Source organism: Arachis hypogaea, chromosome 7 (genome assembly GCF_003086295.3).
Source record: "Arachis hypogaea cultivar Tifrunner chromosome 7, arahy.Tifrunner.gnm2.J5K5, whole genome shotgun sequence".
Classification (NCBI taxonomy): domain Eukaryota; kingdom Viridiplantae; phylum Streptophyta; class Magnoliopsida; order Fabales; family Fabaceae; genus Arachis; species Arachis hypogaea.
Genome location: NC_092042.1, coordinates 67289483 through 67316203, shown reverse-complemented (window position 1 = coordinate 67316203; position 26721 = coordinate 67289483). Strand labels below are relative to the sequence as shown.

At 35.4% G+C, this 26721-nt stretch overlaps 2 protein-coding genes and 1 long non-coding RNA gene across 3 annotated transcripts; 1 reads left to right on the top strand and 2 right to left on the bottom strand.

Moving 5' to 3' along the window:
• Positions 1–1412: 1412 nt before the first annotated feature.
• On the bottom strand, positions 1413–2274 carry LOC112701560 (uncharacterized). Its single transcript, XM_025752303.1, has 2 exons — positions 2098–2274; positions 1413–1985 (listed from the first exon to the last, which is right to left on the bottom strand). Exons 1-2 carry the CDS (start codon positions 2272–2274, stop codon positions 1413–1415), a joined length of 750 nt encoding a protein of 249 aa, XP_025608088.1.
• A 5733-nt stretch (positions 2275–8007) lies between these two features.
• Positions 8008–11402, top strand: LOC112703322 (glutamyl-tRNA reductase 1, chloroplastic). The gene is made up of 3 exons (XM_025754726.3): positions 8008–8515; positions 8881–9122; positions 9939–11402. The coding sequence occupies exons 1-3, from the start codon at positions 8269–8271 to the stop codon at positions 11073–11075; spliced, it is 1626 nt and encodes a 541-aa protein (XP_025610511.1). The 5' UTR covers positions 8008–8268; the 3' UTR covers positions 11076–11402.
• Positions 11403–17757: 6355 nt separating this feature from the next.
• LOC112703321 (uncharacterized) lies at positions 17758–21198 on the bottom strand. Its single transcript, XR_003154563.3, has 3 exons — positions 20490–21198; positions 20138–20295; positions 17758–18335 (listed from the first exon to the last, which is right to left on the bottom strand). It is a non-coding gene; the product is annotated as an uncharacterized lncRNA (long non-coding RNA).
• Positions 21199–26721: the final 5523 nt, after the last annotated feature.

The window sequence follows — 26721 nt, the reverse complement described above, 5'->3', positions numbered from 1 at the left end:
TGTTGTTGTTTTCCTTCTTTGCCACAAGAGTGTGCTAGGCACTATATCTTCGGATTGAGCATGCAAGTGTGCCAGGCACTGTATCCTCGGAACGATAGTGAGCCAAGCACTATATCCTCGAAACAAGAGCAGGCCAGGTGCTATATCCTCGGAAGTGGCAGAAAGGCGGCATCCGAAAGGATGTGTCGGGTTGGCATTCATAGACCGACAAGTGATATCACGAGCCAATAGGACAGGCATTCATCATATGCATTTCTTATGTGCTTGTTTGCTTTGACTACTTGAGTTTGCCTAAATGTATAATATGCCTACTTGCTTCTTGAATTACTTGTATATACTTGAATATTATCTGTGTTTTACTTGTTTGCATTAATTGTGATTGTCTGGTGTTGAGGAGGTTAGGTAGGCGGTGGCAATGGGATCGCACGGAGGTTAGGGTGGCGAAGGCTGTGGGATACATCGGTGTGATTAGTATTAGTTAGAATTTCCTAAGTTTAGATAACCCGGTTTATGGTTTAAGTTCTTTATGTATTTATTTATTCTGTTCTAAGCTTGAATACCCGTATGCGATGTGAAGTTCTAGGATTGCCTTCGGCGTCCCGGGACCTTACATCTTACATCATTGGACACTGTTACCTTATTGAGAACCTCCGGTTCTCATTCCATACTTTGTTGTTATTTTTCAGATGCAGGTCACAACCCACCTCGGTGAGTTATTTGGTTGGTGACAAAAGCGGAGGATTCGGATACCTTTTGGAGTCTTTTTTGTTTGTTTTGTATTTGTCTCTCGCTTTTGTATTTTTGTTTTGGCTTAGAGGCCTGTATTTGAGAGAGAACAAATCTTGTATAAGCCATTTTAAACTTCAATTTTCTCTTGTCTGTATGTTTGGCTAGCCGGCTTAAACTCCGCGAGCCATAGCTAGTTTCTTATGATATTACACTATTATACTATTATCTTTGTTTATATCACATTTGTTTTCTTGTGTTTTAAGTTGGACGCTTCGTTGGTTCGCTTTGCACTTTTAAATCCTGTGTTTGAGCTATATCCTTCATCAGGTTTCTAGATTATATTATTTCTTTTATATATATCTTATGTATAAGCCTTAGAACTGTCGTAATCTTTGATTAACCTTTGCTTTACGGCTAGAGGTAAAGCTTACTGTAATTGGGGTGTTACACAAGCAGCCAGCGCATGTCGGCATGGGTAGTGGAGAGACTGAAAAAGGCCACAGTCACACGTACCCTCGAACACGAAATGAACCTTGCGACCAACCCTTGAACAACTCAAACTCCTCAACGACAAACACTGAAGCCCGTCTATTACAATGAGTAACACGCATCTTCAGGATGCCTTCTCTGTTCTTCTCAATAACTGCCATCAGACTTTGGGAGAAGCTATTTCCCGCAACTAGTTATGACTGTGCCTCCCTGCCTTTCATGACGAACAACTTCTGTAACCTCTCGTACGTGATGCGCACGATGGTAGAAATCGGCAAGTACCATGTATCCTTAAGAATTACATTGATGAACTCCGAGAGATTTGTTGTCATGTGACCAAACCAGCGACCTCTATCACAGTGTTGTAGCCATATCTCTTTGTTGAATCTATCAGCACAGTTCGCCATCTCTTGCAACAAACCTCTCAAGGTATCCATGTACCACTCATACCCAGTCTTGCTTGGACTGTAAGCAACGTTTATGAGGTATCGTTTGCCCTCGACGGACTTGAAATGAGACATGAAGTTTGCGGCCATGTGCCTAATACAATAAGCATGGAACACCCTCAGCGGTTGCCAACCACTATCATCGGCCTTTAGTGGAGCCTTGATTGCCTGTGATCTATCAGAAATAATCAACAGGCCTTCCTGTGGGATGACATGTCGTCTCAGATTAGTCAGGAAGAAAGACCATGACTCCATACTCTTAGACTCCATAATTGCAAAAGCAATAGGAAGGAAGGATATTACTGTTGCCATCTTGTGCCACTGCAATAAGCAACAAACCACCGTATTTGCCATACAAATGTGTGCCATTGACAAAAACAAACGGCTTGCAATGCTTGAAAGCCTCAACACAGGATGAGAATGCCCAAAATACTTTGTCAAACATGCTACAGTCGCAGACCATAAGGTGCCCATCATAGTAAGGTATGGCCCTGAGCTCACATATTGTTCCGGGACAAAAACTTTGCAGTGCATGTACCAGCTTTGGTACCTTGTTGTATGACTCCTCCCAATTCTCATATATCTGTTCAATTTCCATTTGTTTTGCCATTCACACCTTTCTATAGGAGGGTTTGAAGTGATAGCTTTTCCAAATTGTACCTTGCAGGACAAGGATGCTGACGAATGGGTTGGACTGTATCAACTGTAGGATGACCTTGCAGATGAGGCTGCTGTTCAACTGGCGATGGTATTGGGACATGGTGGGTGCTAAACATGTATGCGCTTCACCAACCATCTGGACCTTCCTAACGAAATAAAACATTCATGGTTGGAAACTATACTAGATAAAGCAATCATAAATGAGTAAATACACCACACTTAAACTTGAACTCACCAGTATTTGAGGTTCTATCGGAGGGCTACACGGAGACTCCAGGGACATCCAATTGCAGCTTGGCGGCAATGCACATGGTACTTTAATCGGTCTGATTCGACCACTTGATACTCAACACTTCTGCGAATGCTATAGCTCTTCACACTTTGTATTACTGCATATCTGCATTTGAATCTATGGCCGACCCGAAACTCTTTCCCATCGTCTAGGTTGTAATCCTCTTTCTCGGTGTTGGAAAATGGAGATTTATCATGCATGGCGTCCAGATCCAAGGTATGATAGTAACTTGGTACATCTGATAGACTAGAATCGGGTGGGGGAAGGCAAAACATAGCGCACCGCTGCCTCGGCCGGCATCTCCGGTACAAACTCCTCCTCCTCATTATCTTTAGAGAAATCACTGTCGTTGCTATCTGCAACGTACTCTTTGTTGGACTCTTTCTCACCCACGTCTATGTCTTCCACTGGACTGGCAACATGAATCGGTGGTGGTGCGAGAGGTTGATCATCTTGCACAAAGGTCAAGTTGACAGAACCATCGTCACCAACATCACCAACCTCAGCGAAAAGCTCCATCACTTGTTCTGCCATGATTCTCCTATGGATGTCAAATATGAGTCACACATGCTCGTCGCCCTAGAGTCAAAACAAGCGAAACCAAGAAACTCTGTTACCCAACAGTGCTAGCAACCTATACCCACCATTCCGATCTCTTTTTCTCTTTAAACCACCAAGGTTGCTCAATATCAGACTTTTCAACTCGGACAACGAACTTACACATTGTGTGCGCAACAGTAACAGATTCTCACACTCAAATATCACCCCATTGTCCCTGTTTCTCATACGACAATTGGGATACACACAGACAACCACATATCCGTTACTACTGGATATTTTTGCCTTTTTTTGAAAGAAAAACGGAGGAAAAGAAGATATGAAATGCTTGTGAAGAATGCCAGGGGTTGCACAACCTTTTATAGATGTTGAAAAATTGTCTTACTATATCTCGTTTACACTGTAAACGTTATAATTTAACACGTATCTCGTTTATAGTATAAACAAAATACGTGCAAGCTTATATCATTTACACTGTAAATAAGATAAGTCATCATATGTATTTTCGTAATAATTTTTAAAATTAATTTCAGTAAATAAAACCTTTTTTTTTAATTTATTTAAATAAAAATTTCCATAAATTAACTCACATTCTCAGTAAAAAAAAAACTTTTATCACATTGTCCCTTTTACCCTACAAGAAAACTCAATCTTCACCGTTTTTGTCACTCACCACTTCCACATCTTTCATCGTCGCTGTCCTGCATCTTTCATCTAAGCTTCTTTCCTTCATTCTGCTGCCAGAACTTCTAGCCCTCACTGTTATCGTCATTCTCCGCAACTGTGGTCCTGTCATCATCTTCCATTGTTGTTGCCTCCATGTCTTTTATTTTTGCTTCTCTCCTTCATTAGTTCCCGGCTTCTAGATTCTTTCTCAAATCAATGGATGCCACCGACCAGATTATAATTGAACCGGCAATAACTTCCTCATATCATTCTTCTTCTTCTTCGATTTTCTTAATCAAAGTCCACACATATGTTGCATTGTTGATTCCAAAAGATATTATAGCTAGAGTGAGATAATGTAAGCGATGAGCACATGCACGGTGCCTTTGTAGGTTTGACAATATATATATATATATATATATATATATATATATATATATATATATATATATATATATATATATATATATATATTTTGTCTTTCAATCTTAATTATTTGTGGTATTTACTCTTGTATTCTAATTTCGAATTATTTTTATAATATGCTTTTAGGTGTTCTTTTTTCTATATGTTTAGGTGTTTCTTTCACATAAAGTAATAAAAATAAGAGTTAAGCATGATTTTGGTCCATATGGTTTAGGCCGAAAATTATTTTCATCCCTAACCTTTTTTTTTTTGCATATAAAATCGTCCCTAAGGTTCAACTTTGTTTTAAAATCATCCTTCAAACAATTATACTCTCAGTATCACCATCTCCATCACAACCCTCATTATGTTCTTCTTCTTATTCACATCTTCAGAAGAGGAAGAAGTAGAGACTCAGAGAGAAAAGTAGAAACTCAGAGAGAGAGAAGGAAGCCTCGCCCTCGCCGCTCCTCACCCTCTCACTCGCAACGTTGCCCCTCGTCCTCGCCTCGCTTCACCATGCCTGGCCCTCTCCTTCGCTTCGTGTTCCTCGCGTTTCCAGCATCACCGCCGCGCCTCCCTTATCCTTCCCTCCCTGCCCTCTGCCGTCCAGACTCACTGCCACCACCACGCAACTCCACCGTCATTGCCATCATATGCAAGTTAAGATTCAAGTTTCTAATTCTTGTTCTTGTTTATCACAATCCCTAATTTTCGAATTCATCACAAACCCTACAACTGAGCTAACAGAGAATCTTGTAGAATATAGGTGCTGATATTCTTGTTCTTGTTTCTGGATTGTTGTTGCTTTTCTTAATTCTTTGATTCTTGTGAGAAATTAGAGAAAGAATAAGATATTTGTTGTTTTTGTTAATATCTAATTTTCTTGTTAATGTTTGTTTTGACGATGATGATGATTTTTTTGTTTGTTGGAATGGTGTTGTTGAATTGCTGTTTTGGTTTTGATTTTTTTGAGGTTGTTGTTGAAGGTTGGATTTTCTTGTTGGATTCATGAACAGATAGTGATGAGTGGTAGTAGGTGGGGGTGATAAGAAGAGAGAAACAGGTGTTTAGCAGTAGTGGTAATGATAACGATGTGAAGAGTAGATGATGATGGTAGTGAGAAGAGGCAGAAATGGGAGTATTTTTGTCATTTAAAAAATTAATCTATCCAAAAAGACGATTTTAAAACTACGTTGAATTTTAGGGATGATTTTGTATGTAAAAAATGTTAGAGACAAAAAATTTTTGACCTAAACTGTAAGGACAAAAATTGTATTTAACTCTAAAAATAACTATCGATATATTTATTTTTCGCTTACTTTTAGATGTCTTTTCTTTACATTTTATGATGTTTTTTGTTGTGTGATTTCGAATATTTTTTTAATAATTTTAGATGTTTTTTATTGTATGGTTTTAAATTTATTTATATTTTTAAATGTTTCTTCTAAATATCAAAAGGTAGATTGATATTTTAAAAAGTTAGCAGAATGATTTGATTACCTAAATTTTTTTTAATTATGTAAATAAATGGATAAATTAATTAAAAGGGATAATGGTTTGATACTATAGTAAGTAATTTATGTTTGTCGGACAAAGAGGAGGGCCTAATTTATTTAGGAATTATTATAATATTTAAAAACACGCTTATGTTCCTTTTCACATGTCAATTAGCTTTTCCTAGTTTCTTTTTTCAATATTTACACTTTTTTATATAAAATTTATTATTGAAATTATCAATTATACTCTTATTAATTTATAAAGAATTGAAAATGATCTCTCTTCTTCCATTAATTAATGGCTATTCAACAATATTGTCTTTGAATTATTTAAATTTGAAGTTTCTCAATAATATATTATTCATTCAAACAAAAAGAAAGATAAAATAAGCATATGGATTATAATTAAAACTAAAGAAAAAAAATTAAAAAGTAAAACTCATTAATACTGTAAAACTATTTATTTAACTAATATGCATCGTGCTTCTTTATACCTAATAAATTTAAAAGGCATTTGTCTTTTTTGTTTTTTGAATTTTATTAACATACACGTTTTTTAAAATCCCTAGTTAATTAGATTGAGTCAAATCGATCTATTTGGAAAACTAAGTGCTGATTTTTTATTAAAATTATTAAAACTCAAAAACATTATTTAATTCGAATACACTCTACCATTTGAATTAGCGAAAGGTTATTTTAATACTAGATGTTTTAAAATAAATCAAATTGGGTTAGTACAGTAATTAATTTTCACTAATTTATTTAAATAAATATTAAAAATTTGAATATTAATTTATGCATGCTACAATTTATTTGTCAACAATAAATTTCTAATAAAATTTCGATTGGTGAAAAATCTACATAATCAATCATTTCTTAAGAAAAAAAATATTTTTATTAGGTGAGAATTCATGTACAATTAACTTTATATAAAGATAATAGTTAAGAGTCATTTAATAATTTAACAGCTTTAACTAAATTTTCATTTTATATTTTTCAGTTATCAACTTTATGAAGTTAGTTGCACATGAGTTTCTTGTTTCGTTATGAAAAATGTTAAAAAATTATAAGAATTCGTTATTTTTTACTATCATTTAACCATCAATTTAATTCATTTATTCTAATAATCTAATATTATATTTTATCTTATATTTTTAAATATCGATAACTTATTAATAGCCAAAAGCAATAAATTCTCTTGTAGCATTCTTCCCTTATATCATCAATTATGTTACATGAACGTTTATCATGATATATATTTATTGTTCATAAAGAATTTTGATTAAATTATTATGAAAAAGTTTTATTATTTTGTCATGACATGGTTGATTATTTTGCTGCGAAATGTAATGTTTAATTATATTAATAGGTGATTGTTTTATTAAAAAATATCTGAAACATTTAGAATTAAAATATCAAACGTTTTTTTGTGCCGAAATCTAAATTCTGCGTTCCGAAATCCTTGCTGCACCCTGGGTTTGGAGTTGGAGTTGGTGCTCATGGGTCTTGATAGAACTTTGATGGTAGTTTTACTGCGCCATTCGTGCTATGAAGTTAATGTTGATTACCATGGTACTAAGTTGCAATAATACTTTGTTTGGTTTGCAAGAATTTGGAAGGAAAGAAAATGAAAGAGAAGAAAATAGATGGAAAAATTAGTTTTTCATTGTTTGGATCAAGAAAAAAAATGAATGAAAAATATAAAAATATATGTGAGACCCACATTAAAGTTTTCTCTCTAAAGTTGAGAAGAAAACTTAAATTAGAGTGAAAAAATGGATAAAATTACAATTTTGTCCTTATAACATTAGTATATTATAATTTATAAAAGATATTAATGTAATTTTATTTAAGTATGATTTTTTTTCTTTTTATTTTTTCTTCTATTTTTTCTTAGTCCAAACAATACAAAAAAAATTAACTTTTCTTTTTATTTTCTTTTCTCTCATTTTTTTTCCATCTATTTTCTTTCCACTCATTTTTTATTTTACATCCAAACAAAATGTAAGAGATCAAGGGAAAATTTAGTTTGAGATGTGCCACGAGTTCCTTATGTGCGTCCAGCTTAGTTCGAAATAACTATTTTGTTTTTTTGGTGGGCATATTCTTCTTCGTTTTGTACTTGTATTTATTTATTTATTTTATAATTTTAATATGTGCTCTTAAAATACATAATAAATAAATCCTAAAAAAAATAATTAGAAGGAGCAAAGGTGGGGACCATGAAGAATAAATAAAATAAATGGAAAAAATGGAAAGAAATGAAGAGTAAGAGTACAGTAAGAGGGTGTAGTGTAGGATATAGTGAGATTACATTAGAAAGAGAAATTTAGAAGGGGAGTGTGGATAAAACGTGTTCTCCAACAGCCAATGAGAATAAAGAGAAATCGCACCAATCCCCTGAAATCCATCCAAACACTTTCCATTCCGCCACATCTATTGCACCATTTCCACACAACAACGAACCAAAACCAAAACGGTCAACACACCACCACAACTACTCCATAATTTTTTATTTTCACGCATGGCTGTGTCGACGAGCTTTTCGGGGGCTAAGTTGGAGGCTTTGTTCCTCAAATGTTGTTCCTCGTCCTCTGCCAATGCTGCTTATTCTTTGTGTGTGCCTTCCAAAACCGCCGCCAAGGCCACCAGAACGACGCCGTTTCGGAGAGGCCTCGTTCGTTGTGACGCTTCGGCTTCTCCTGATGTTATTCTTGACAATGCTGCCGCCCTCTCTGCTCTTCAGCAGCTTAAGACTTCTGCCGCCGATAGTCAGTTTTCCTTCCTTTCTATTTTTCCGATTATCTGATTTTATTGATTACATAATGAAAAAGTTTAATTGCGTTGTTTCTTTGCTCTCTTCTGTATTCATATTTCAAGTGTGTGCGATGAAGTCTCACTTGGATGTGGTGTTACATGAAAATTAAATTCAAAAATAGACATGACTCTGCAGGCGCTCATAGCTCAGTGTGAATATGATAATCCAAACTCAAGAGATTTGATTGTGTTTGAATGAAATCAGCATCAACATTAATTTGTTTGAAAAACTAAGATTACGACTATGACTCACTCACCTTTAATTGATTAACTTTGCTGTCAAATGAATGAAATTATTGAAGTTCATCAACTATGGCAGGGTATACGAAGGAAAAGAGCAGCATCGTGGTGATTGGACTCAGCGTGCATACTACACCTGTGGAAATGCGTGAAAAGCTTGCCATTCCAGAAGCAGAATGGCCCAGAGCCATTGGAGAGCTTTGCGGCCTCAATCATATTGAAGAAGCAGCTGTTCTCAGCACCTGTAACCGAATGGAGATATATGTTGTTGCTCTCTCTCAGCATCGCGGTGTCAAAGAAGTCACCGAGTGGATGTCAAGAGTAATGTCTAATGTCCATTCATTTTTCGTTATCATCCTTCACAGATTCCATGTGTTGTCATATTGCTCCTTCAAAAGTTTTGGCCATATTTAGAGAAATAGATTAATCACATCAAAGGACGAATTTGATAATTGTTTTATGAGATAATGTCCAATTTGGTCTTTCAAATTTCCATCCTACATCAAAGCAGTTTCTGACCTTTGAAAATGGCCAAATTAGTCCCTTAGTTTATAAATAGTGAATCTCCTTCATCTCTAATTTAACTGTCCTTTACACTGGCATCCTCAACAGTCAAGTGACATGACTAAATTTCAATATGATTAATTAGGCATCTTAGATTAGTTAATTGGATTCATTTTAGTCTCTACACCAATTTAAAAATAAAACTAATTAACTAAAATGAGTCCAATTAATCAACTTACAACACCTATTTGATTATACTGAAGTCTTAGCCATGTCACCTTATTGTTAGGTTGTTAGGATGCCACACTGATACTTTAACACTCCATGTCAGCACTGTGCTAATGGCAGTTGAAGTTGAACTAGGTACACAGGTGATTCACGATTTGTTTCAGGGACCAATTCGGTTATTTTCAAAAGTTAGGCACCGTTTTGATGGGTGCTGAAAATTTTGGGGCCAAATTAAGCATTACCTCATTATTTTTTTTTTTTTGGTTATCAGAGCTTGAAAATCCCTTTGAACAACAAATATAGTGATGCACGAATTCTTGGAGGACCAAGTATAGGGAGTTTAGAATTTCTTTTTCGCTCGAAAACTAATAAATGCATATTGCACAATTCTGATCTTGTTTGCAGACTAGTGGAATCCCTGTTTCAGAACTTTGCCAGCATCGATTTTTGTTGTATAACAAAGATGCCACACAGCATCTTTTTGAAGTCTCAGCTGGTCTTGACTCTCTTGTGCTGGGAGAAGGCCAAATCCTTGCCCAGGTTAAGCAAGTTGTCAAAGTTGGACAAGGAGTCAATGGCTTTGGGAGGAACATCAGCGGCCTATTCAAGCATGCGATTACTGTCGGGAAAAGGGTTAGAGCCGAGACTAATATCGCTGCAGGAGCTGTTTCTGTTAGCTCAGCTGCCGTTGAATTGGCCTTGATGAAGCTACCTGAAACTTCACATGGTAATGCTAAGATGTTGGTTATTGGAGCTGGAAAGATGGGGAAGCTTGTGATCAAACATTTGGTTGCAAAGGGTTGCACAAAGATGGTGGTTGTCAATAGAAGTGAGGAGAGAGTTGCTGAAATCCGCGAAGAGATAAAGGATGTTGAGATAATCTACAAACCCCTCTCAGAAATGCTTGCATGTGTAGGTGAAGCAGATGTAGTTTTCACCGGTACAGCCTCAGAAAACCCATTGTTCTTGAAAGATGATGTTAAAGACCTTCCTTCTGTGAGTCAAGACATTGGAGGCCATCGCCTCTTTATTGATATCTCAGTTCCTCGGAACGTGGGTTCATGTGTCTCAGATATCGAGTGTGTGCGAGTTTACAATGTTGATGACCTTAAAGAGGTTGTAGCTGCAAATAAAGAGGATCGGCTGAGAAAAGCAATGGAAGCTCAGGCAATCATTGGTGAAGAATCACAACAATTCGAAGCTTGGAGAGACTCGCTCGAAACCGTTCCTACCATAAAAAAATTGAGGGCTTATGCTGAAAGAATCAGGGCTGCTGAGCTTGAGAAATGCTTAGGTAAGATGGGTGATGATATCTCGAAGAAGACACGGCGTGCCGTGGATGACCTTAGCCGTGGCATAGTCAATAAGTTGCTTCATGGTCCAATGCAGCACCTGAGGTGCGACGGCAGTGATAGCCGGACCCTGACCGAGACCCTCGAGAACATGCATGCTTTGAATAGAATGTTTAGCCTTGAGACTGAAATATCAGTGTTGGAGCAGAAGATTCGAGCCAAGGTTGAACAAAACCATAGTGAGAACTAAACTCCAACTCCATTGATTACACTCATTTATTTCATCAATTCCAAAAAGCAAAAGGAAAATTGAAAACATCCACACCCCTGTTTAGGATTGTTTTTGTAACTTATAAGTTTCTGGTTGAAACAATGTAAGTCTCCATGAGGGAACTTCAACTTCTTCCTGAACCTCATAGTACATAGCCGTTCGGCTTTGTAGTTTGTAGTATACATAATAGAGTGAACTATGGCGATCTTTGTATTTATCACAAACAATGTATGCCTAAGATTTGTTCCCTTTATTGGGAATAATGATTTGTTAATACTACTAACTAGAGAATGGTTTTTCTTGTCATTCTTTATGCTCTATTTCTTTAGCGTGAGTTAGATTGTAGATAAAAAACCTTTGAGCTGAACACTGAAATAAGGGTCCAAGGCACAAGGAATTTAGATTCTCCAAAGTGAGTAAGTTGGTAAAGAAACCAAATAAGTGGTTAATCACTATTGAATTTGTGACTTTCATGATATGTTTACCTTATTATTTTAATTTAAGAATGATTAACTCTTTATTTTATTATTTTATCAACTTTCTCATTTTAAAAGATCTAGATCCAGGCATAAGAATTTCATAATGTGGAATCTAGGGAGGGTATAAATCTAGTTAGATGTGCTTCTGTTATCTTTTAATGAGTTCTACTTCAATCTTGAATTAAGGAGTTGAGCTTTATTATTAACTATCTAGATCTTGCATAGTAGTTCGTAAAAAGATGTCTGTTTAGAATGAAGAGGAACTTAATATGGAGAGAAGACGAGCATAGTTGTTTTTGTCCACTAGTATAGTATTAGCGGTGATCCCATTGACACATTGTCATGTACGAAGTGATTGCATAATCTAGTTTCCTATGTGGACTTCTGAGTTATACTTTGAGATTTTAGGGCTTTTTTTTTTCCTCAAGTATAAACAACAAACAATACATAAATTCATGATTTTGGTATCAATATATCTAAAGTGAAACAAAAAAGGACACTAGATCCTTGCTAGTCATCTTGTATGAAGATTTTATGGGCCTTAACTATAAGATCAACAGCTAGAATTTAGTCTTTTTTAATATTGAAGAGAAAAAAAAATCTCACGGGATTTATCAAATATTTTTGTATGATTATATATCTTTGGATTTTTAACTCCGCCTATGTTACACTTGCAAGACATAGCCGGTCCCAAATCCGGATAAAGGAGTAGGGTTGTGTTAGGTTTTCGACAATCAAAATAAAAACATAGTCGAATCCTCATGACATGAATCAAAGACGTTATTGCGCTAAAACTAGGTCGTTGCCCGGAAGCAACGCGCTGTATGCCTCGAGTACGGTGTCAAATGAGCAAGGGTCCCTGCGTTTTCGTGAACGGACGAGGGTAAATAAGCTAGTTCACAAAGTAAAAGGTAAAGGTCGGAGCGACAGAAGTTGAGATTTGAGACATGGAACATAGGCACTCTAACAGAAAAATCCATGGAGGTGGTGGACACCATGACAAGGAGGAAGATTAACATTATGTGCCTACAAGAAACAAAATGGGTTGGTGCGAAGGCTAAGGAGTTGGATATTTCTGGATTCAAACTTTGGTATACAGGAAAGGTGAAGAATAGGAACGGGGTTGGTATTATTGTGGATAAGCAGTGAAAAAAGGACATAGTGGATGTTAAGAGGGTGGGAGATCTTATCTTGTGGGACATAGGTGAAGAATAGGAATGGGGTTGGTATTATTGTGATTAGCGCATATGCACTGCAAATGGATTCGGACGAACAACACAAGATAAGATTTTGGAAGGATCTAGAGAGTTTGGTCCAAGACATACCTTCGGCAGATAAGATTTTCTTAGGAGGAGATTTAAATGGCCATGTTGGAAGAGAAGTGACTGAGTATGGAAGTATTCACGGAGGCCATAGTTTCGGGGTGATCAATGCCTAGGGTAAAACTATTTTAGACCTTTCCTCAACCTTCGACTTCTTCTTGTTGAGGAGAGTCGACTGGAAATTTTGCATTAATTGTAAAATTATCCCGAGAGAATTTAACAACACAACATAGGATGCTCGTCATGGATTTTCACGTTGAGCAAAAGTTAAGGAAAAGACATCATACGAAAAACCCAAGGACGAGGTGGTGGCGGATGAAAGGTGAGAAACAAAGAAGCTTCCTAAGACGGGTAGGAGAAGAGGCAAAGTGGGATGGGAATGGAAGTGCAGAAGAGATGTGAAGTTATTAGAAGAATAGCAAAAGAAAGTTTTGGTAAATCTAAAGGAATAGTACCAAGAGACAAGGAGTCCTGGTGGTGGAATGCGAGTGTACAAGAAAAGATAAAGATAAAAAGAGAGTGCTTTAAAGAGTGATCTTTATGCCGCAATACAAATAATTGGGAAAAATATAAGGCATCTAAGAAAGAGACAAAAGTGGTTGTAAGTGAAGTAAGAACAAGAGCATATAAGGGTCTCTACCAGTCTTTGGACACGAAAAAAGGAGAAAAAGGTATAAATAGAATCACAAAGAGTCGTGAAAGAAGAACGAGAGATTTGGATCAGGTCAAGTGCATAAAAGATAAGGATAGAGAGGTGTTGGCTTAAGAGGAGAAGATTAATGAAAGGTGAAAGAGCCACTTCTACAAGTTATTTAATGAAGGACATAAGACTCTTCCGAGCCTTGGTCGGTTATGCACAAGGAAAAAAGATCAAAACTTTGACTATTATCAAAGGATTTGAGACTTCGAGGTAAATGAGGCTCTAAAGCAGATGAAAATTGGCAGGGCAGTAGGACCTGATAATATCCCAATTGAGGTTTGGAAGGGCCTTGAAGGAAAATGCATCAGCTGGTTAACCAAGCTTTTTAATGAGATTTTAAGGTCAAAGAAAATGCCTGATGAGTGGATAAAGAGCACCTTGGTACCTATCTACAAGAATAAGGGGGATATACAAAGTTACAGAAACTATAAAGGGATCAAGCTCATGAGCTATACCATGAAGTTATAGGAAAGGGTGATAGAACGGAGGTTGAGAAAAGAGACACAAGTAACAGAGAACCAATTTGGATTTATGCCAAGCAGATCCACCACCGAAGTGATATACCTATTAAGAAGGATGATGGAGAGGTATCGTAGTAATAAAAGGATCTACATATAGTGTTTATTGATTTGAAAAAAACGTACGATAGGGTGCCAAGGGAGGTCTTATGGAAGGTTTTAGAAAAGAGGAGAGTAAGGATCTCATATATTTGTGCAATTAAAGACATGTATGATGGGGCACAACTAGTGTAAAGACTCAAGGTGGTGTGACAGAAGAATTTCCTATTGGTATAGGATTACACCAGGGATTATCCTTAAGTCCATACCTTTTCATATTTGTCTTGGAAGTACTCACAGAGCACATCCAAGAGCCTGTGCCATGTGCATGCTTTTTGCCGATGATATCGTCCTTATGGGAGAGTCAAGGGAAGACCTAAATAAGAAGTTGGACTTATGGAGAGAAGCTCCAGAAGTGTATGGTCTGTGCATAAGCCGTAGCAAGACGGAATATATAGAATGTAAGTTTGGTCTCAGAAGGGAAAATCCTAATATAGAGGTGAAGATTGGAGAAAACATCCTACAAAAGGTTAAAAGTTTTAAGTACTGTAGGTGCATTATAAAGAATAATGGAGAGATTGAACAAGATGTAAATCATAGGATCCAAGCAGGTTGGTCAAAATGGTGGAGTGGATCTAGTTTTATATGCGACAAAAAAGTGCCTTTAAAACTTAAAGGTAAATTCTATCACACTGCTATAAGACCGGCTATACTTTATGGTACGGAGTGTTAGGCGGAAAAAGGGGAGCACAAACATAAGTTAAGTGTGGCAGAGATGAAGATGTTGAGATAGATGAGTGATCATACATGATTGGATAAAATAAGGAACGAATATATAAGGGAGAGAGTTGGAGTAGCACCCATTGTAGAAAAGATGGTAGAATCGCATCTCAGGTGGTTTGGACATGTGAGAAGAAGACCGACAGAATACCTAGTCAGGAGGGTGGATGAGATGGAAGATGGACAAGTGGTGAAAGGAAGAAAAAGACCTAAGAAGACCATTTATAAGGTGGTCAAACGAGATCTACATATAAACGGTCTCTTTGTAGACATGATACATGACAGAGCTCAATGGCGTCGTTTGATTCATGTAGCCGACCCCACCTAGTGGGACAAGGCTTTGTTGTTATTTGTATATATATTTGTATTTTTAAATGATGATAAAATATACTTTTGTCTCTAAAGTTTTTAAAAATTTTAAAAATACTCCTAAGTCTTAATTTGTTTAAATTTCATTCCAAAAGTTTTAAATTTACATCAATTCTACTCTTTTAATTAATAGTGTTTAAATCATTAACAAATATTAGTAATGTGACAAATGATGTGATAAGGAAAGTGAAAACATACTTATTTTAGTAACCATTTGTCTTCCCTTTTTTAAATGATTTCTCTTATTTCTTTTTCTTAGTGACGAAGACAAACAAAAACTAGAGAACAGAGTCACACGAACAGACTTGGAGAGGGAGGAGAATGTCGTACCATTCTCTTCAATCTTCCGCTGTGACATTGCAAAATTACAAATCGCCAATTTGATAATTCCTTTTCCAAATCACCAATCATCTATGTATCTTGCCTTACTGTTAATATATCATCTACACATAGCAGTACGAAAAGGAACTTATCACCTATAGATATTTTGACATACACATAATGATCTGTATTCGTCCTGGTGTATTTATGACTCACCATAATAGAGTCAAACTTCTTACCATTGCCTAAAAAGTTGCTTTAAATCATACAAACTCTTCTTTAATATGTAAATCATATTCTCATTTCTGATTAGTTCTAAAATTTTTTTTGGTTATTTTGTCTAGATTTCTTTCTCCAAACCTCCATAAAAAAATATAGGTATCAAATCTAACTAACTGCTTAAGCTCCAAATCTAAGCAAGCTGTCAATATGAGAATCACTCGAATAGAACTCATTGACAATAGAAAAAAAATCTCATCAAAATCTATTCTTGACTTTTGTTCAAAGGCTCTAACAACTAAGCACGAACTTATACTTTATTAACTTGTTGCCATCTTTCTTGAGTTTGAACATCTATTTGTTCTGGAGAGCCTTCTTTTTTTAGAAAGTTTAACCAATTTATAGGTGTTTTTTTTCTTTTATAGAAAATTTCTTCTTTTTTATCAAATAAAATAAAAATCAACTAACCGTTATGGCTCATGTGTTTCTTCAAGTATTAAACTAAGCATTTTTTTTTTCAAAACTTCTTGTTTCTCGTTTACTCTATAAGTTCCAACCAATTTTAATTAAAGTATCACACAATTTATTATAATTTTTTATTATCAATGGTGTGTATTAAACCTGTATACATTTTTCATACATTAACGATTAATTGTATCCAATGATCAAGTTACACTTTTTTATATGGTAAATTATATGGTAAAAATTTAAATATGTATAAAAATACAAAGATTCCATTAAATGCAATGTAATTGCAACACATATATATGCTGAAAGTGGTTATTAAGACGTGGTTTGATATGAGTTCTATAACACGATGGAATGATGATAAGATTTTTTTTTGGGTGACTAGAACAAATAAGATGAGTATGCAGAGAATGGGCTAAGTAGAAAAAATATCTAATAACATATTGGTAGACGGTCTCATAAGAGTTTACTAGTTGACATGCCTTTTTGAACGGGAAGATATAACTTTCGCAAAATAATTAAAACATTGTTGAAAAAAATACAATAAACAAATCTATATTAAATAATTATATATAATAATAATAAATAATTTAAATTTTATTTAATTGGATATATATCATATGAAATAATTAATTTAATTTTAATACATATTAGTGCAAAATAGTTTATATGCGCATTCAATTACATAATATTACGTAAAAAATAATTATTTTTATATTAACTACATGAATAATAGTTATTCAAAAAATATATGTAATTGAATAACTGTATAAAATATTTACATTATTAATACATCAAAATTAAACTCAAAATTAATGTATAAATAATTTTAGTTATATTTTATATTTTTTACCTATCCCACATTGGAAATGTCGTGAATTCTTCAACTTCCTCCTTAGAATTTTTTCTGAGACTCTCAGCAGCTCTAAAAGCTCTAATTTGCTATTGGCGTCTTCTAATAGTCCTTTCAATCTCAAGATCAAAATAAAAAAAAGGTTCCATGTATCTGTTCCTACTCAAACAAATTGAAAATAAGAAAAAGTAAGAATTTGTATGTTAGAGCAAAGAGAATTTTCAATGAGATAAACTGAGTAAAAGAAATAAAACAAGGTAAACTAAAACAGAAAATATAAATTTTTGAATATTAAAGAGAAATTTAAAATAAAATTTTGAAAATTATGAGAGAAAAAATAAGAAAATACAATGAATAAAACAAATGAAAAATACCAAATAATTTTCGAAAATTAAAGGGAAAAAATTAAACAAATTAAAGCAAAAAAGTATAATCTAGGTAATCAAACAACGGGTAGTTGTCAATCACAGTTAACCCCTGGTAACGGCACCAAAAACTTGATGCAGAATTTCAAATACCACAAACTAACCGGCAAGTGAGTCGAGTCATATCAAGTAATACTCTATTCCTAGGATGAAGAACAAAATCAATACTTGAATTTAAATCAATGTATTACTTAAAAGTAGAATGATAGTAGGTTATTAATCCATCAAAATAAACAAAACTACTAACCTTAATAGAGGAGGTTTAGTTGCTCATGGCTAAAAAGAAAAACCTAGAATTGTAAAAAATATCAAAGTATCGAATGAGGAAGAAGAAGCGAAGAGAGGCCAAAGGGCTGAATCTTTTCTCCTTTTATATCTAATCCTAATTGATTTGAAAATAAAATAAAATAAAATTACAAACCCTAAAAGATTTTGTTTTATTTTAATTAAATATAAAAACTAAAGCTAATGAAGCCTTCCTTGAATATCTGAAAAATGCATTACTAGTGCTAAACGCCAGGCTCGACGTTTAGCGTCTCTTGAACAGAGACAATTTATGGACTCACTGGCCTCCTGTCGCTAAACACCAGGTAACAGCATTTAGCACCACTAGCGCACATTTTGGGCACACATTATGAAGCTTCTGGCACTAAACGTTAGGTCGTGACGTTTGGCACCAAGTGACAGAATTCAATTTTTTTTTCATTTTCTTCTGCAAGAATTCTGTTAACTCGCCCGAACCTTACCTGAAATCATCAAAATAATAGTGCAAATCAAAGTAGCATCCAAACTGGTCTAAAACACCAAAATCTAATAAAAGCTCAATAAATCTATATCTAAATTACAAAGAAAATATAGAAAAGATTCTCACGCATCACATATGAGGTTTTCACAATCTTGATGGGTAATGTATTAAATAAAAAATGGATTTCTGGAATTAAATTAACACCTAATGTACCAACCATAACACATTTATTGTTCACTGATGATTGCATCATTTTTTCAGAAGAAAAAGAGGAGGAAATTTATCAATTGATTCAAATTCTTAACCTATACACCTTGGCTTCTGGTTAAATAATCGACCTGAAAAAATATGGAATAATCTTTGGCAACCAAATTCCAATTCAAACTAGAGTCAATATAGAAGAAATTCTTAACATTCCTTCTTGGGACAACCTGGATAAATATTTAGGGCTCTCGATACAATGGGAAGAGCAAAAAATAAGTCCTTGGAATAGATCATGGAAAAAGTGGAAGAAAAATTGAAGGGTGGGAGAACCTTCAAAACTAAGCCGGAATGGAGGTCTGATCAAAGCAGTCATACAAGCGATACCAACTTATGCCATGAGCAACCTTAGATTTTCAAAATTGTTCTGTAATAAATTGAATGCTAAAGTGGTGAAATTCTGGTGAAGAAACTAAGGAAAAGAAAGAGGAGTGCATTGAAAAGCTTGGTCAAAATTATGTGGAAGCAAAAAAGAGGGGGTTTGGGATCCAAAGAATTCTATCATTAAAACACCACGCAACTAGCCAAACAAGCATGGAGAATAATAAAAAAAATCCGGAAGCCATTTGGTTGCAAACTCTTAAAGCCATATACTTTTCAAATTGCAAACTTTGGGAAGCACAAAAGCACCGAAACAGATCTTGGGTGCGGAATAGCATATTACAAGGAAAAGATCTTTTGAAAAGCAAAGGTAAATGGAATTTAGGCAAGGGAAGTGGGGTGAGAATTTAGGGTGATAATTGGATTCATAGTATCAATGAACCACTAAAAAAGGGCTGCAATGACAATTAAAGAGTGGAAGAATTTCTCACCAACTCCACATCATGGGGCAAAGCGAAAATTCAAAGGAGTTTTTTCCCAATTATAGCAAATATGATAGTTCAGACTCCAATTAGCAAAATCTCAGATTCAGATAAGCTTATTTGGCCGTACATGAAAGATGAAGAATATTCAACAAAAACAGGATACTATGCGGCAAAGAAAAAGAGAAAGAAGTAAAAAATCCAAGGACAACCCATCGACAAGCAACTCAATGAAGGAACTATGGTAAGAGATATAGAATATGAAGGTTCCACAGAAAATTAAAATGTTTATCTACAAGGCTACACAAAATATAATACCGGTAAGGGCAAATTTATTGAAAAAAAAGCTTACTAATTCCAATATTTGCAAGATTTTCTTGCAGGAAGAAGAAACCAATTAACATGCTCTTCTTTTGTGTGATTGGACAAGAGTAGTAGTGTGATTTGGCTCTCAATTACAATGCATCTCCTCGAAGGAGAACGTAAGATCAATAGGAGACTGGCTCCAGGTGATGTATACGAGTGGTAAGAGGGTGGGCAAGACAAAAGCGACTCAGAATTGGAGCAGAATTGGCATCATTATGTGGTCTATATAGAAGGCAAGGAATATGCATGTGTACAACTATATAGAACTTAACCCTGAACTAATCATTAACGAAGCAAGAAAATTAGAACAAGAGTACATCAGCCATACAAATCAACATCAAAGTAATGGAGACAAACATAACAAGCAAAGTACCTGTTAAATGGAGACCTCCACCATAGGGCTGGCTCAAGATAAATATCGATGCGGCCTTTTCAGATGGAACCAAAATAGGCAAAGTAGCTGCAGTGTTCAGAGACCACAATGGAAACGTCTTGGGAGGAACAGTTACCAAAATCACAGCACAATTAATTCTGTTAGCAGAAGCACAAGTAGTTAGAGAAGCTATAATTCTGGCCAACAACCCAGAAATTCAAAAGGCTACCATTGAATCAGACAGTAAATTACTAGTTCAAACCCTCAAAATAGGCAGTACAATTTGGGAGGTTGATACAATAATCCAGGACGTCAGGATAATCCAAAGAAGAATATTTATTTGTGGTTTTACCTGGACGCCTCGCGGGGAAAACAAACTGGCATACATCCTTAGCACAATTAAAACATTAGAACCAGCTACTCAATTCATGGACTATTAATCCCCAAACTCAGGTGGCAGACATCATAAAAAAAAAGAGACCGGAGATCCCCCATTTTAGTCCTATCCAATCTTTTTTAGTACAACCCATCGATTGATTCAAAGACCACAACCAGCGTTAGAAAGAAAGTTTTGTCTCGAGTCCCAACATTCCACAACCATGGGAGGAACTTGCAGCCAAGAGCCAGTAAATCTCAGTTGTGGTTCTAGGTTGTCAATGGAAGTATGCCCCTAGTGTCTACCCATAGCGTCACACCTCCTGCGTCCAAGCGTCCTCCTCTCTGACAGTCGTGCCATCTTCTCCATCATGCACATTGATCGACGGAGCAGCAATACCCCTTTCCCTTCACCATCATTGGAACAACCGTTCCATCAATGCAGAACTAACAATAGAGAGTGTGGGAATCGTCCTTACCAGAGCATTAGCAGTTTGTAATCTTCCGGTCTTGTGCGCAGTGCTAATCTAGGGAGTGAGCATAGTTGTTGTTGGAGTTTAGCATTGAGGAAGTTGAACGAAGGTGAGAAGGAGAGGTAGTTTGAATTAGAAAGTGTAGGTCTAGGTGGGTTTCTGGTTTCAAGTCCTGCTTGGGTGTAGGCCGGATATGCCCGGCTCTCACCATATCCAAAAAAAAAAAAACATAAAAAAGAAAATTAGAACACAAAATTAAAGTTAACTTTTTCTTTTGTCAAAATCAATGTAAAAAATTTAAATTTTAATGGATATTTTAACTTCATATTTAATTTTTATATTTATATTGAGTTTAGTGTATTATTCATTTATAATAATGATACTAATAAAAATAAAAATAGTAAATAATGACATGCACAATAAAATTAATTAATCGGATGGAATTCTCCAAATTTTGACAAAAATCGGGTAATACAAATGAATATTTAACACTATTTTTATTTTCTACAGAAGATAGAATATTAGGTTAATATTGTCTTTTTTATTTAAGTAAAAATTTTGTATTTTTATTATAAGTCATTGTAGCAAAATTATGTTATTGTGCATTATCTCTCAATTTTACAGATTGTGCAGATAAAACTAAGAAAAAAATGTTCCTATTCATTGGTTGCAAAATTGAAAACGATTTTTTCTCCTTCAATTTCGTAGTCATTTTGAACGAAATTGAGAAAAAAATATTTAAATAATAGTGACTTTGAAATATTTAATTATAAATGTTATGCTACAATTCTTTTATAAGATTTAAGAAATTATGCCAAAAGCTAGAACCTAAGTGTATTTTAATAATCAAGAGTGCTTACATCTTACAATATGAAACAAAAAATTCACATCAATGTAAAGTAAATGAGAAAAGAAGGTTTAGAGGTTATGAAAATTCACCAATATAATCGAAATTGTTACAAAATAAATTGAAAATCAGCGTGGGTCAGGCTGGGAATTTGACGAGCATGCATTTTTTGAACGATTAGTCTTTTAAGTTTGGCTACTTTTTTTGCGAGTTACATGGACCAGCTAGCTTAGTAAACTTTAACCTGTTTTTCAACTCTATTTACAATTCAATTAAAAAATAATTAGAATTAAATCAACGTAATATTTAGATTAGTGTAATTTAAAGTTACGCTGCTCAAACATTTTATATAGGATATGTTCTTGCATGGATGAACTTGGAACAACTCGGTTCCTGGTAGCTGACGCCGAATTATAAGCTTGGAAGTCCGTGCTCCTCGTCTGAGAGTGTACCACATTGTGGAGAGAACAAAGAGGGGGAAATGTACCTGCAAAAGGCACTCCGATACTTAAGTTAGTATTGTGAATTCTATGTATTTAAGAGGATAAAATATCATACCTTTATAGGTGAGGTAGAATATGTCGGTTAAGGTTCCGTTAGTGATCTATATTGAAGAGCAATTATTATAGATTGGTAGGTTACAACATCTGGTGAATGTTTTTATTCTAGGTTATAATTCGTTTATAGCCGAATTATAATGCATAATGCCGATTTATAACGCATTATGCGGATTTATAACGTATAACGTCGAGTTATGGTTTTTGATTTGTAATAGCCATATCATAGCCCCCAAGCTTGGCCTGGGAATGTATTTTAATGAAGCAAGTTGAGCATTTGATGAGGCATAACTCGATTATTGAATTAGCTCTGGAGCCCCCATATCAAGATGCTTTATTAAAAGATTGATTAATTTGAAATGTTAGTAATATAGTCAGAAGAGAGAAAAATTGAAAACTCATTAAAGAACACGCGTGTTCCCAATGTTTTGTGTTTTCTTTGATGTTGTAACTGATGGGACGGTTGAGGTGGATTCCAAACTGTTTTTGTGATGTTTAATTAAAGGCTTTGGAATTTAAAAGGGGTGTTGGTTTTAACTTATTTTTGCTTGTTATTAAAAATATTTTTGAAGAAGAATGAGCAAAAGAGGTACGTTACTTTACTTCTCTATTCTTTGTATTTTCTGTTCTTCTTCTTCTTTTCTTGCGTTGTGTCGATGGGTTTTGAGAAGGAGAAAAAGGAGAAGATAGATTGGTCGTATGACAGGGTGAATGATGATGTTAGAAAGCGGTCTTCTTTGTTTGTGGATGAAGAAGCTATTAAGGAAATAGATAAGAATAAGATTGTGAGATATGGTTCTGGGATTCGGTTAGAGTTACTACCATGTTCTAGTAGTGAACATGTTTTTAACAAGGAGGAATGTTTTGAGTTCTTCTACATGTACAGTTGTGTTCTAAAAGAATTGAGAGTGAATCCTCCCTTCACAGGTTTTCAATGCCTGATTTTGAAGCCATTGAATTGTGCTCCTTCACAGTTTCACCCTAATGGTTGGGCTTTTCTGCGAAGTTTTAAGGTGTTAATGGAGTTTCTGGAGGAGGTTTCTTCTCTGGAGTTGTTTTTCTTTTTATTCTAGGCCAAGGGTGTCTGGAAGGGTGGCTGGGTGAATTTGAATAGTTTGCCCAGGTTTGCTATTTTCAAACTTTATAAGTCCTCTTTTAAAGACTTTAAGGAAATGTACTTGAAGGTCACGAATGTTTACGGTGATTTTTCATTTTATTTGGACGAACATTTGGGGAAAAAATTTCTCTTGTGGTGGTGCTCCGAACCTCAGAATATTCTGGGGTCTGAAACTATTAGTTTGAGAAATGAGTGTATTATTGAATATTTAATGAAGGTGGTTGATCGAAAAGAGTTGATTTCTGTTTTTGATTTGCTTCAGTGGGAAGAAAATAGGCAAGCTATTGTAGAATATTTAAGTGAGGTTTTGAAATATATATTTGTAGGCTTTTGAGTTAACATGCTGCTAACTGTTTGTGTTGTTGTAGGGGGAAGTATCCTAGGGTGTCCGCTGCTACCCTAAGAGCTCAGGTAAAAAGTAAGAACATCGAAAAAGAAGGTTCAACATCAAAGCCAGATAAGGCTGCTGGTGTTGGCGAGGTTAATCAACCTCGGTCGAGAAGGAAGAAAGTCATACTAAAGAAAAGGAAAACTGATGTGGTGAATTTATCTGAGGGCTCTGATGAAGATAGGGACGAGGTTTCTATTGAGGAAATACATGCGTTTATGGATAATCAAAAGAAACTGCATGAAGCTACCGACCAAAGTGATGGGTCGTCTGTTTGGGGAAAGGAATTTCCCTATATGGTCGTTGCTGATGAGGTTTGCCAATCGTCGGCAGATGTATCTTTAGCGAATGAGGTTGGGGACATCGCCATTGGCCAATACATGCAGGTACTGCTCTCTGTTTGGTTTTGTAAATTGGTGTGGATTTTTTTGTTTTTATTGTTTACCTTATTTTTGCAATGCTCTCAGTTTTCGTTTGGCTAGCTTAGGGTGTAGCCAAGAGAATAAGCATAAAAAGCTTATTGGAGAGAGACATGAGAGTTTGAAAGAGGAGTTGGTGTTGAAAAAGACTACAATAGCTGATTTGGAGTCTAAATTATCTGATAAGGAAAAAGAATTGAAACTGATGAAAGAAAATTATGTAAAGGAGGTTGAAGATCTGAAGAAGAAGGAGGCCGACCTTTTTAGTATGAACGCCCAAGTGATTCAAGTAACTGCAAAGTTGAAGGAGACGAAGAAAAATAAAGAGGCAAAAATATTAGACTCGTTCAATGAGGGTTTTGAACATGCTCTACTACAAGTGAAGTTCTTGGTTCTGGACATCGATTTTTCTCAAATAGAATCGGGAAAGATAGTCCGAGATGGAGCTATGGTGGATGATGACGGTGCAGCCGAAGAGGAAGGCGAGAATTTGGACTGATTTGTGTTGATGAAATATTTATTTTATGTAGTTTGACTTTGAAACTTGTTTTGGTCTATTGTTCTCTTCTATAGAGTGTTTTGGCTTTTAAGCCGTTCTGGACAAATTGTTTTAGTTGTGATTTGTTGCATGATTTGATTTAGATTGTTATGTGTTTGAGTAGATATTTTTATTGTTTGCCTGATAGAAGTAGGAATACGTTGATTGTATTAATATTTGGTTAACATTTAGTCAATAGTTTGATTGATTGTTATATCTTGGAGAGATATAATTTGGTTGTTGATATTGGTGAGCATTGTTTGAGGTTGTATTGTTTTGCTCAGAAATATGATTGTTGCCTTTGTAAACCATAAGTCGGCGATTTAGAGTGCTAGTTATGATAAGTATTAAAGTGTTGGAACAACACAGGTCAAAATAACAATATTGAATCATATATTGATTGACCTTTTTTTTGCAAAGGTGCAGCTAAGCATGCCTCGTTAAAACCTCTCCAAGCAAAACCCTTTTTTAGAAAAAATTTCGGTAGTAGGAAAAGGAGTACAAACATGTCCCTGACTTTAGCTATAACATTGTTTTAGAGAAGAAACATTCTAAGTGTTAGGTATAGTTGTACCATTCAAAGATTGTAGCTGATATGCCTCGTTTCCGAGGACTTCGATAACTCGGAATGAGCCTTCCCAGTTTGCGATGAGCTTTCCATGTGATGATGGTAGGCGGGCCTGCTCTGTTTTGTGAAGAACCAAGTCGTTTACTTGAAATGATGGGGGATGGACCCTTTTATTGTGTTTATTAGAAATTATTTGCTGCATTGCTCGGTGACGAAGGTTTGCGATGTTTCTTACTTCTTCGATTAGGTCAAGGTCTATGCTCCGAGCTTCATTATGGTCATCCATTTGAGTTTTGATAGAGGATTGAGATATTTTTAATGGTATCATAGCCTCGGACCCATATACAAGCCGGAAACACGTCTCTTTTATTGTCGAGTGAATGGTGGTATTGTACTCCCATATTACTTCTGGTACTAGTTCGGCCCATAGACCTTTTGCGTCATCCACTTTCTTTCTTAAGGCATGTAAGATAACTTTTTTGGCGGCTTCTGCTAAGTCGTTTGTTTACGGGTGTTCTAATGATGAGAAATGTTGATGGATCTTCAAATTCTGCAAAAAAGAGATAAAATTTTGATCGGCAAATTGGCGACCCTTATCGGTGATAATGTGCCAAGGTATACCAAATCTGCAGATGATATTCTTCCATACGAAGCTGACCATCTGTTTCGATGTTATTTTCGCTAGAGGCTTCACCTCTATCCATCTTGAAAAGTAATCAATTGCAACTATTAAAAATTTTACCTGTCTTTTTGCTAAGGGAAAAGGACTGAGGATATCGAGCCCCCATTGATTAAAAGGCCAACTTTTTTTGGAGCTGTTAAGGGCCTCGACCAGAAGGTGTGTGCTGAGGCTGTGCTTCTGGCAATTGTTACAATGTTTCACTTTGTTGTTGCAATCTTGTTGCAATGTTATCCCAAAAACACCAGCATGTAGTATTTTGGATGACAAGCTTCACGCTCCAACATGAGTGCCACATATACCTTCATGTACTTCGGCAAGCGCAAGCTCGGCCTCCGACCTGGAAAGACACTTAAGAAGGGGACGAGAAAAACCTCCTCTATATAGAAAATTGTTATATATGGTAAAGAAAGATGCTTGCCGGCGGAATCGCCGAGTATTGTCAATGTTATCTGGAATAACTCCAGTCTTGAGGTATTCGATATATAGCGTACGCCAATCTTCTTCTTGTGTAACACTTAGAATTTCGGTTAGTTTTATACTTGGATCGTGTAGCACAGATTGATATAGTGTAGAAGTTGGTATTTGTGAGCTAGCGAGCTTAGATAAGATATTAGCTCGGC